This window comes from Elgaria multicarinata, chromosome 3 (assembly GCF_023053635.1).
Source record: "Elgaria multicarinata webbii isolate HBS135686 ecotype San Diego chromosome 3, rElgMul1.1.pri, whole genome shotgun sequence".
NCBI lineage: Eukaryota > Metazoa > Chordata > Lepidosauria > Squamata > Anguidae > Elgaria > Elgaria multicarinata.
The window spans coordinates 41,365,701-41,378,823 of NC_086173.1; the positions used below are offsets into that span (position 1 = coordinate 41,365,701).

General features: G+C 42.4%; 1 protein-coding gene across 1 annotated transcript in view; it reads left to right on the forward strand.

The window, feature by feature from the left end:
- MAP2K6 (mitogen-activated protein kinase kinase 6) overlaps window positions 1-13,123 on the forward strand; it is a 93,836-nt gene that overhangs the window by 49,251 nt on the left and 31,462 nt on the right. Inside the window, exon 3 of the mRNA XM_063120053.1 lies at window positions 8,481-8,529. Coding sequence (XP_062976123.1) covers window positions 8,481-8,529 — 49 coding nt within the window. The remainder of the gene's footprint in view (window positions 1-8,480; window positions 8,530-13,123) is intronic.

Here is a 13,123-nt window from a genome sequence, read left to right on the forward strand (position 1 = left end):
AATGAGACTTCTAGGTTTTAGGGATCTAAGAGGTTCCTGATGTGTTGCTCATCAGAGGGCTTGGTGCACTTGTCCCTGGCAACCTGAAGAGTGGATTTGTGGGTGCCTGGGTTGAAGCAATTATGTAAAGGAAGTGATTGTTCATGGGGTTGACTTACTATAACACAACCACTGTTTTAGTTCACATTCAGAGTGGTGCAGGAATGTTGAAACCATGGATTATTTCTGTTTTTCCTGGTGTTGAACGATGGAACAGTCAGTAATTGTCCAAGCCCTTAAGGGCACAATCCTATGCATGTTTAGACAGAAATAAATCCTATAACTCTCAACATCTCTTAAACAGCCATGCTGTCTGGGGGATGCTGGAAGTTGTAGAATTTATTTTTCTCTAACATGCATAGGATTGTGGCCAAAATCAGTGGATCTAGACTGAGATCTTATTCTGGGATTTCAAAAGTACCTTCTTACTATTGTTTACTGTCACTGACGGTACTTAAAGAGTTTAAGCGTCAAGATTAAGGCATCTTGCAAATGCATACTCTGAACACGTTTATCATGATAATATGATATGGTGTTGGATTCAGATTGATTTGGTTAATTTGGAAAAAAAAGAGTGGTTATGTGAATGCTCCCCAACAATGACTAGAATCCAGGGATGGGCAACCCGGCTGTGGAATGAGCTCCCAAAGGAGGTTTGCTTGGCACCTACATTATATGCTTTTAGATGCCAGGTGAAGACCTTTTTATTCTCCTAGCATTTTAACAGTCTATAAATAAATTTTAACTTGGTGTTTTAAATTTGTAATTTTGCATTGCTGCTGTTTTTATCTGTATTTTATATTGTATTTTATAGTACGGTTTTATACTGTTGTTTTATACTTTGAATGTTTTTAATTTTTGTGAACCGCCCAGAGAGCTCCGTCTATTGGGTGGTATAGAAATGTAATAAATAAATAAATAAATAATAAATAAAACCTGGTGGTCCCCTCTAGATGTTTTCAACTACAACTCCCATAAACTGATCATTGCCTATGCTGTTTGGGACTCATGGGAGTTGTAGTCCAAAACATCTAGAGAGCCCCAGTTTGCCTATCCTGCAATCCATAGAACCAATTCTACATATGCAATGGGGCTTTTGACTAGCTTTCTCTAATGGCAAACTCAAAGGTGTGTTTAAAAGCAGTCTAAGATAATGAATCTAGGGTTGTCTTTTTAATGAGGAATCTGTGCTTGGGTGTGTGCTAGCTCTTGGATGCATCTAAGGTAGCTCTTCAGAGTGTGACCATAAAATGTTGCACTGAAGCAGCTATTCTCAGATTTCTGGCTTGTTAATGGGTTATCAAATAATCCATCACAATTGGCTCTTGCAATTTATGTAAAGGTGGTATACTGGGGGAATGGTACACAATAGCTTGTTGGTTCAACTGCAAAAATCATCAGGAGCAAAATTGATGGTTTTGTTTTGTTTTGTTGCCACTTTGTCCCTTGTTTTGTGAGTTTATTTATTTAAAACATTTTTATAGCGCCACCTCACCATTTCTGGCATCGTGGCGCTTTACAATCACATATAAAACAATTCCATTAAATCCCCTCAACCCACATTAAGACAATTCTATTAACCCTCATCCTCAATCCATTAAAAGCCCTCAACCCAGTTTAGACCACCCCCTCTTTTAAAAAAAGGCATTTAAAAGAATTGAGAGTGGGAGCCTGTCTACTTTCCAGTGGCACATTGTTCCATAACCGGGGGCCAGCCACTCAAAATGCCCTGGCCTCCACACATTCCAGTTTGTAGCGGGGGACAATCAGGGCACCCTGCTCCTGAGACCGAGTCTGCCAATGATGAGACACAGGAGAAAGGCGAGTACTCAGGAATCCAGGACCCAAGCAATGCAGGGCTTTATACATGGTTAACAAGACCTTGTAGTGTACCCTAGCAGCCACCGGCAGCCAATGGAGCTCCTGAAGCACCAAAGTGATAGAAGACCACTTCGGGAACCCCTTGACCAACCTGGCTGCTGCATTTTATACAGCCTGTAGGCATTGGATTTGCTTCAAAGGAAGCCCTAGATACAACAGGTTGCAGTAGTCCAGCCTGGAGGTAACCAGGACATGGACTGCGATTGTAAGATTATCTTCTGACAGAAAGGGGTGAACTTGGTGGAGCATATGTAGTTGATAAAAACAGCTCCAGACCACACACCCCACTTGTGATGACATAGTTAGGGACTGGTCAAGAATAACACCCATGTCCATCGCCTCAGTCACAATCCTTGGTTGGATTCCTGAAAATGACAGTTTTACGAGCTCCTGCATCAAATCTGCCAACCGCTGACCTCGGCCAATCACCATCAACTCAGTCTTCTCCGGATTGAGCTTTAACTTACTTCTGGACATCCAATTACAGTTCTCAGCCAGGCACAAAGACAGAGTAGCAACTGCCTCACCGAGGTCTGACCCCACAGAGATGTTGGGTATCATCAGCGTACGTATGGTACCTCCGCCCATGGGCTCTGATTAACTCTGCCAGTGGCCTCACATATACATTGAACATGAAAGGTGAGAGGATGGAACCCTGTCGAACTCAACAGGGGAGGGCTGTGGGGGTAGATGTACAGGTGCCCATGGTAACCACTTGAGCCCTTCCATCCAGGTAGGACTGGAACCAGGCAAGAGCCAGGCCCTCCAGTCCCACCTGAGTCTTCAACTGTCTAATCAACAATTCATGATCCACTGTGTTGAATGCCGCTGAGATGTCCAAAAACAGCAGGATGGACAGATGACCTTTGACCATTGCTAAGAGAAGATCGTCACAGACTGTGGCAAGAGCAGTCTCCGTGCTGTGGCCTGGTCTGAAACCAGATTGAAAAGGATCTAGAAATTCGGAGTCATGAAGAAACTATTGAACCTGCTCTAGTACTGCTTTCTCTACAACCTTACCAAGAAAAGGAAGGTTGGAGACCGGTCGGTAGTTTGTCAGCAGCGATGGATCAAGTGTTGTTTTCTTAAGGAGCGGTCGCACGCTAGCCAATTTTAGGCAGGTGGGCACCCAACCTCCATCAAGGATGCATTCACCACTGCCGTTAAAAGTGGATCCACCACCGACCAAGCAGGACGGATCAACCAAGTTGGACATGGATCCAGGCCACAGGTGGTTGGCTGGACCTGAATGTAAATCCTCTCCAGCTCAGCCAAAGATACTGAGCCAAAGCAATCAAACATAGGCCATATTCTCGATGGCTCCAGCGGCAGCTCAGCAGGTAGACCAGGAGGAAAACCAGCATAATCTTATCAACAAAAAATTGGGCGAACTCGTCACATCCATTGACTGTAGGTTCAGCTACCGTTGCTGCACAGTTAGGATTTATCAAGCTGCAGAGCATTGAAAAGAGGCCAGCTGGCCAGTTCTTTATTGCGTCTAAGCATGAGAAGAAAGATTTCTTCGTCCTCATCACATTTACGCTATGTCATACAACAGTTAATTTCTGAGTCTGTTCTTGACTTGGAAAGTACACTTACAATATCCTTGGAAGTGAAGTCTTGTTGCTTTCACATAAATAAATAAGTGTGCTTAGATTGTGCACACACACGCACACACAGAGTGCCTTGGATCCTTGAAATTTGCTGGTTTACCTGTTTCTTGAGAGTCCCTTGACAATTCATTAGGTGGTACAACAGGCCCTTAGCTTTTTTCATTGTGCCAAGCTAGAGATGGGTTATGTCAAGCAGGCCCCCCTCTCTCATTCATACTGTCTGGCGCTAGTCTTATTTTCTGTTTCGTGTGTTGTGTTTGCGGCATGCCATTCTTTCAGAAAGGTATCTCTTTTAGCTGATGAGTCTCCTTTGAATTCAGTACTCAGTACTCAGTACTCATCTGCGATGCCCCTCTCCCCTTCTTTCCACATCAGACAACCGAGCACCTACAGCAATGAAAAGAAGCTTGATCTCCACTAGAAAGCTGCTGCTGTCAATAGACGGACTTGCTAAGACTGACATTTTTTTTCTGGTGACTTTAATTTTCTTGTGAAAAGCAATTTCTCTTCTTTTTACCCCCTTTCTTTTCGATCTTCCAAAGGGCCTTGTCTGTATCATTAATTGATACTAGTGTCTGCAGTATTATGCCTGGACCACCTGAATAGTAATATGACAATAACAGAGGACTTTCTAGGACTGAGAGCGTGTTTCTTGAGTCAGGAAGGATTTTGACTTGAAATGACATAGTGGCAAATTCTGTAGAATTTTTTTTTTTTAAATATTATGTTTCTATACCACAAAATAGGTGAAGCTTTTTCAGCTTATTGAGTACCCAGGGTGGATCTCATAGGATTGTTCCTTTAACTATTTAAAACATACAGGAAGAAAAGGGCATCTTTAATGTTAAAATTGACAGTCGTAATTAAATATATAAAAAGAAAAATGTTTCAAGATGTTATTAAATACTGTAATAACAGGGAATGCCACACTGGTAGCATTCAACAGACCATTTCCCCCTGCGTATGTCTATGTAGCCTTAAAAGATTTCCACAAGATAAAGCCATTTGGATGGCTTTAAAAGTGGACTGGACATATTCCTGGAGGAGAAGGCTGTCAATGGCTACTAGTCCTGATGGCTACATGCTACCTCCAGTATCAGAGGCAGTATGCCTATGTACACCAGTTGCTTGGGAACATGGGCAAGAGGGTGCTGTTGTACTTGTATCCTGCTTGTGAGTTTACCATGGGCAGCTGGTTGGCCACTGTGAACAGAACCTGGACTACGTGGATGCTTGGTCGGATCCCGCATGGTTCTACTTATGTTCTTATGAGATACAGTAAGCGATACAAGTTAACTTATATATAAAATACATGGGGCACGCAAGCATTGGATTTACTTGGGCAATTCTGCTTAGCTTTGCTGTGTCAGTCCATAGCCAGGCTTATGTATTAGTTTAGGAGTCCTTAAAAAAAGAAGCATGACTGGCCCTTTATGTTCCACTATAAAGAAGGGATTTATGGCAAAGCTCAGCATTGCTCACTTTAGCTGTAGCTATTTCTGTCGTGGATTAATACCAGATAAATAAGGTCTTTTCCAGGCTGCCTATAAATAGGAGGGTATTTCTTATTTATGGAAGAGACGTAGGATATTATTCAGGGTTACCTGGATTAAATTCCTTTCTTGTTGCATCATGTAATCTTTTTGTAGATTTGTTTTCTCTTAGTAGGATCCTTGGGAAAACCCAGTTTTATTTTACTTGCCATCTTGTTGGGAAGTGGATCATAGAACCTACAAACTGCTGTATGGTATCAACATGGCACACTGTCCCATCAAGTAAGATAGTCTGAGGTTTAAAGAAAATTTGCCACTTTAGGGCAGTAATCCACATAGTTAGATAAAACACAAGCTAGCAGTCCTTTATATCGGATGTATGGTGCAACTGGTTACAGCAGGAGGCAGGCTAGCTTGTTTGTGTAATACAGCAGATCAGATTAAATCAAACCTGTATGTGCAGAATTGAAGGTTAACTGATATTCTTTGAAATGTAGAAGATAATTCTGTTTTGGATACACAGATTTTGTTAGTAATTCCTACCAACTCTGTGAAGTAGGGTAAGCTGAGAGCTGTATCCCAGGGCAGTGTTACAGTAAAAGAGCTTTATTGGTTGCCCATCTGGTTACTGGGCACTGATTATTTTCAGATATGGGTCAGGATGAACTCTACCCCTGCATGGATGATCAGAAAGTGCTTCTGCCTGCATGAACTGGCGACTCCATTTCCAGCTGGATCTCCTTTGTACCACATTACAAACAAATAGCCTAGTAGAACCTCAAAGACTAATGGATTTATTCTGGCATAAGCTTTAGTGGACACTGTCCACTTCTTTGGATGCTTGAACTGACATGTTCCACGATCAGTGATGATGTTGGGTATTGTCACAAATTGCGCTTGCTTATAACTTACCTTCCATGTACCCACCCTTTTCCTTGTTTAGGAAAGATAGGCCACATTTTCTTGGAACCCTCTTCTAGCCATAAGGGTAGAAGAGGGCTCCCTCTCCCTGTTTCACCTCACCTGCCAGCTACTGATGCTTCATTGGATGCTTGTAGTGTTGACCTCAAATTGGCCACCCGCAGTATGTGTATATAAATCTGAAAATTTGAGGCTAACACTTAATTCATCCGATGAAGTGGACAGTGTCCACAAAACCATATGCCAGAATAAATCTTTAAGGTGCCACAAAACTCTTAATTGTTTTTGCTGCAACAGACTAACATGCTTACCCTGCTAGAAAGTGTACCACATCGAATCTTGCTTCTAAGGGTCCCCAGGAGTGACTTTTCAGGCAGTATGAGGGCTGCAGGGGATAGCACACTCCCCCCCACCGCCCACAAAGATCCTGTGTGCACACTGTGTTTCACATGTGGTCTTTTGTGTCCCGGCCGTAGTAAACTAGGAAAAGGACACTAGGTGCAGTGCAAACAATTTACTCCATTCAGGAGAAGTTTGTCCTAAGTCGAGAGAATCCTTTCTAATAATTCAGCTATGTGCTATGTGTTGGTTTGGTGTACCTAGCGATATATGGTGGAAAATATTCTATGGAACGTTTTCCAGTGCTTTATTTTTCCACGGGGGAAAAAATATCAGTTTCTTAAGTTCATTAATAACAAAGAATGGGTGCTAATCGCAAATACAATATTAAGCAAGTTTGGCAGTTGCAAGGTTGTAATTAATGTTTTTAGGCACTTATTTAGGTGACAACATATGTATATGTCATTGAATTTCATATATGTCTCAGCATGAATGGAACCAAGTAATATGTAGTGACAGCAAAACTAAAGCTGCCCCCAAAACCTCAGTGGAAGAGAATTGAACTCTGTTGAAATAGTGGAATGGTTTTCAGTGTATCTGGTAGAGTACTTGGTGTTGCTATAATTTATTACTGTGCCAAAAAAAATGAGTACCTTTGTTTCTCCCCCCTTTAAATTTAACACATGCAAGAGAAATACATGCTATTGTCATTGCACTTTTGCAAGTATTTCAGTCAACATTTCTAACATGACATATCACTTACATTAAATGTACTTTAATTCCACCCCCTCAAATATTTCAGGTTAAATACTTGTATTGTTGGGACAAACAATTAGCATGGGATACTCCCCACCCCTATCGTTGTTAACTATGTATCAGTAAAACAAACATGCCGGGGCAGCTTTCACCAACCTGTTGCCCTCCCAGCATTTGCCAACCATTCATGCTGGTGAGCAGTGGACAAGGGCTCTTCTGCTGTGACATTGCATTGGTCTTTGGAGGCCCCAGCATGCAGTAGGAAGCCTTGCAATTTCTGAGTGACACCATGCTCCAGCATGATATTGGAGAGAAGCCCCATCCTTCACCCAAGCCTGAAGAAGGACAGGGCTTCTTCCTGACTTAGTGCTGACTTAAGGGTTCTTCCAAAGCAGTCCAAAGTAGGGATGTGAGAATCAGCAAAATTCGAGTTCCTCAAAATTCTGCAGATTCCATCTCAAAGTTCGTTTTGACTCAAATTCATATCAAATTGTAAGCTTTATTTTTTCTTCTTTTTGGCATGAAAATCCGTGCACATTTTCATATATATTTTCCAAATGAATGCATCAGTTGTGCACATCTTTTAAATGTACGCATCCTTCTCTCATTGATTGGAGAGTATTTGCGTGCATTTTTCAAAAGTACCGATTTTTTCATGCACAATTTTTTTGGTCTGCGAATTAAGTTGCAAGCTCAGAAATATAAGGACTTTGACTGCAGATTGTGTCTGATTCTGTATTTGGTCCAGAAGGTGTGCACTGGGTAAATCCCAATAAAAAATGAACTGAAATAGACTGGAGTAGGAATGTAATTTCTCATACATCCCTATTCCAAAGCAATACGATTTTCCACTGATTCCCTGGCTGGCTTGACTGACCAGTTAACAACAGAGCTTAGAGCAACATCAAAACTGAGAGCCTTTCACTTCCCAAGTCAGGGGGAGGGGTCAAGGTCAATGGCCACCACAAATTTGGATAGTTATCAAGGCCAACTATAATTTGTGGACCTATGGTGATGAGGGGAATGTACACTAAACACTTATTTACAGGAATTATTTATCATTCCAACCACAGTACCACAGGAAATCTTAACTAAACAAATGAAAGGATAGTTGCTTTCCATTAAAGTAAACCAGGAATTTTTAAAATGGAGGGACCAGTAACAGTTGATTTTATGCTGGTGTGAGGATGGGGGGGGGGGCAGAGGGAGGATTTTAGTGTGGCTAATTCTAAATGGGGGGCAGAGGGAGGATTTAGTGTGGCGATTTGTGAAATGAGGTTATGTCTAGATGGGAGACCTCATGGGGGACACTCTCTATGCCACCTTGAGCAGCTCCTTGAAGAAAGGAGGAATATAAAAGAAACGCTGTGGAATGAAATTATTGTGTTCAAGTAAGTTCTCAGATACTTGGACTAATGTTTTTTTTTCTATTTCATAGGCCACCTAGAGATTTGGACTCCAAAGCGTGCATCAACATTGGCGAGAAGGTATGGTAATAATAAAACAAACTTCTAAAGAGCTCCAATGCATAGAGCTGGGAAGCAAGTGAATTAAAACAATTGAAAGTCACTTGGCAGTCCCATTCCTTGACATGGAAGCCATTTTACTTCTATTTTCTCCATTTTCATATTCTTACTTCTTGAAACTTTCATTATAAAAAAGGTTTAAATGGGGAAGTTTTTTTTTTTTTCTGTTGAAGCTCTTCCTCAAGAAAGTGTGTGAATTCAATGTGCATTTCCAAATTACTTGCTGTACCCAGAGGAAGTAACTCTGTTTTACCTTTGAGTAAAACATATGTGGAGTATCTGGCATTCCTGTTGCATATGCATGCAGTCCATCCTTGGAAGCCATCTTGTATTATGCGTGTGCCCACAGTCTATCTGTGGATGTGCAGTCACACAATCCTAGCAGCAGTTTTTGCCCTCATGACTGCACTTTTCAAGCAGCTGTGCTAACGGAATTGCTTCCCGGTCACTGTGCCTGTAGGATAGAGACTCATGCACATTCTCTATGCAAATGTGTCTCTAGGCATCTCTCAGTCTACAGATCAAGATGCAGCTGATGTCTGACTTAAGCATTTCATGTTCCAGAGCGCCTGCTTCTGAATAAGAATATTGTACAAGTCCAACAATTAGTGCTTGGCGTCCACAAAAGTTTGGAAAATGATATGCAAATGATATCCAAATCATGTTTCAAGTCATCAAAGTGTGAACATCAAATTATGCCAGAAAAACATGGCTGGTCAATCAGAGAAGGCTTGTTTAGATAAAAATAACTTCAGTAGGTGCCGAAAACAAAGCAATGTCAGCGCTTGCCCAACATTGACAAGGTCATGCATGTACTCTTTCCATAGGTATCCCTTCATATAACTGGAGCAGATACAGGTTAAATTGTCACTAAGTTTAATGGCTTAGATCCAAGATGTGTGCAAGATGGCTGCAACAGCTGAAGCCAACTGTTTGCTTTCCAATAGAAACAAATCCAAACTGGATACTCAAAAGTTTGTTCCATGCGAATATCTAGATAGCATATGAGATCTGAATATCTGGCGAACTTGAGTTCTGATTCAACCCAAATTGCTTTCTTTTTAAAATATAAAGTTCTAGTCCTCAGGCTTATGGGGGCGGTGGGAGGCTTGTAAATAAATAAGCTGTATCACGGTACTTCCCCTGCTTCTACTCTGTTCTTCCTCAAATTCCAAACTTGTCAAACGCCAGAATACTGTTTTCCGAGTAGAGTACCTTTGTACCATTTAAACAAAATGGATGGGTCTTGTTTGACTACAGAATTTGTACTTGGTTCAGCTCCCCCCACCTGAAAGAATGAATAGCCATAGCTTTGGGAGAACTCCTTAAATGAAGAAACCTTGGGGTAACTAGGAGTAGATTTTTATGGGGAAAAGACTGAGAGTTCTGTTACCCAGGACAGGTTCATGGGCTCAGAATTCTGTAATTCTAAGTGTCCTTTGTACCAGTCTGTAATTGATGGAGCCCAGGGTTCTAGTAAAACAACAACAACAACAACTAAGTAGGTCTAGCAAGCCTGAAGTTTGCCTACCCCTGCTGTACTCAAATCCAATCTAAAAAATCAGATCGCCTCGTTCTGCGGTGACTCCTACTGCTCCTCCACGGAATAACCCAGATTAATAGGCCCGCTTTTCTTTCCCTGGAAGACATTGGCAGCACCCTTAACCCCCCCCCCCCAAGCTTTTTATGTAACATCCCTACAGGGGCACCTGCTTACTGATATTAATAGCAACGGTTGCTCAGTGGCAGTATGCTTATTGCTAAGCTCTGGCTAGCATTATCAGCTCTTTGCAAACGGTGTTTCTCTTGCTGCTGTAGCCAGCAAAGCTCAAAGGCTCCCAAGGCCTTAATGGCCAAGTCTGGCTACTTGCACTGCAGATGGACTAGCCACTAGTAATACACCCATCAAGATGTGCCAACAGGTCCCTGTACATTAGGAGGAATCCCATGAGTGTGTTGATATCTCTCTGATACATTTGCTTTGGCTATAATGACACAAGGGGGAATTTGGTAAAATTCAGACAAGGGAGGATCTGCATGGCAAACAAACATTCAGCTGTTGATGCAAATGTGATAGGAAGCCTCAGCTGCTGGATGTTAGGCACTCTAGCAAATAGAAAGCACAGATAGGAACCCTTCCAGGAAAAAAAAAAGTTGACACCTCCAAGAGTACTGGAGATGTCCACAGTTGGAGTAGAACAGCACATTGTCCTTGCTGAAGGAAACACTGTTGTCGCACATGTCTTCCATCACAAGACCATCAGAAGTGGCAGAAGTCCATTCTGATAGAAGCGTCTTCAGACTCATGAGTGCATGCATCTTGGACGTGTCACCCAGACCAGGTTTCCATGAACCTGGCCATTTGAAAATGCGAATCTGCTGTAGGTAGCACTGCTGTTTTCTGTGGCAATCATAATGTGTAGTTCTGCCTTTAAAGATGGAGTATTGGAGGAGAGGTGAGATGGAGGTGTGTTAGGTCACCGAGAAAAATATTCTCCTGGAGAAGCAAAGCGAGGGTTTGTCTTATGGTCAAAGGACTTGGAAGGAATGTTCCTTCAAGCAAGATTAGCAATGCTAATGCATTTCTGCCTTTTCCTTGTGGCTTGTTAACTTCAGCCAGTAGTCTCAGGTTGTTGAGCTATGTCTTGCTTCCAGGGATGTGCCATATTTGCTCCTGCTTTTTCTACCTGGGACATGCTGTAATTTTCAGGTTGTTTTTCTCTGCAGGGAGATTTTAGGGGCAAACTAGACATGATATTAAAGCCCTGAATGCTGTTCACATAAATGTTTTGGGTTATGTAAACATCAGCCTTGGGGAAACCTGGGCAGCTTTAAGATCGTGGGGTCGTGGGTGGGGAGTTTTAACACTTTCTCTCCTTGCCACAGCAAAAATCTTTTCTTTGAAGCGGCTACTTGCATTTCAAGGGAAGCTCCCATTGGCATTGATGAAATTAACATCACGTCTAGTTTGGCCCTTAGCTGAGAATTTTCTTGGCTTGGGGCGTGTGGGTGGACTGGATGATCTTGTTCCTCTCATCCTTGCGACTGAATTCTACTTCTCAGGCATTGTATTTCTTGGAGAGCAGTTCTTACCAGAAGTATTTGCTCTTATCAGAGCCATAGGAAACATGTAAGTGTGTGTGTGTGTGTGTGTTACTGTTTTTTTTATTGGAGCAGGGGGGTTGGCAGGCTTTAGGCTTACAGGATCTTTGTTTTCCGTTAGAACCCCAAGGCCTACCAACCGGAGCCAGTTATAAAATAATGGCTCAAGAAGGGAGATATAGAATTTGCAGAACAAGGTGCCTTCTGAGCACATGCTTGGAGCTTGCACACAGATCCTTTCAAACGCAAATCAACTCCTGTTCCCCACCCCCACCCCACCCCACCCCGAAGCAATCTAATTTCAGCAGCCTGTTGTAGGAGGGAAAAGGGCTTTTTCTTGTCAGTATTGGTGAACTATTGGAACTTGGAAAGCTTTACAGATCTCCTGCAAATCACTCACTAGACCAAGATCTGCCTTCTGACCATCCCTGGATTAGAAGAAATATGACAGCAGGATTAATTTAAAGAACACTACAGCTGGGCAATAAACCTGTTTGAGCGTTTCTCATCCACTCTTGCATCTAAGTTGCAGTGTGCTAATTTATTGGCAGTGTTGCAAATTCATTAGCATTTTATGAGTCTGCCTGTCAGAATTTTTATTTTCTCTCAAGCGTTTTGGGATGGGAGGGGTAAGAGAACCATCTGGAGCACCATGACCCAGCATTGAATCAAAGAAATGTCTGATGTAGAGTGCCTTTGTTCCAAGAAAAACGGTTTCCTTTCAGTCCCAAGGAAGAGGGGGAGAAAAATGTCCCCAAAGGCACTGTTTGTGGAGGCAACAAATTTTGGTGCACGAGCACCTGCCTTCGTAATCCCCTCTGTCTGTTTTATGGAGTTTCCTGTAGAATAGAGGGCTTGAGGCTTCATCTGCTGCTCTTCTTAGCAGCTTAAAGCCACAGAAGGAAAAGGGGTGTTCTCTTCTCAGGGCTCATGTGAAAACCCATAATGGAAAGTTAATAGCTGCCAAAAGCCAGGAAGTGAGGGAGGGAATTAAGGCATGATGGGGGTTGGAGAGAGTGTGCAAGCCAGAAGCTTGGGCTCCATGACCAAGCCAGTGTGGTGTAGTGGCTAAGGTGTTGGACTGGGAGTCAGGAGAGCTGGGTTCTAGTCCCTACGCAGCCATGAAAACCCACTGGGTGACTTTGGGCTAGTCACAGACTCTCAGCCCAACCTACCTCACAGGGTTGTTGTTGTGAGGATAACATAGAGAGGATGATGATTATGTACACTGCCTTGGGTTCCTTGGAGGAAAAAAGGCGGGATATAAATGTAATAAATAAACTGGAATGGGTAAAGTGGGAAAATGGGGACAGGTCATCATTGCCTATCAGGAGATCACGTTTCCTTTGTCAGTCACCTGCATTTCTGTAGATTGAAATGCAAGTGAAATGGCCTAATGGTCATGAAGTAGAGTTGAAAAAGGCAGCAAATAGTTAGTTGTTGTTGTTGTTGT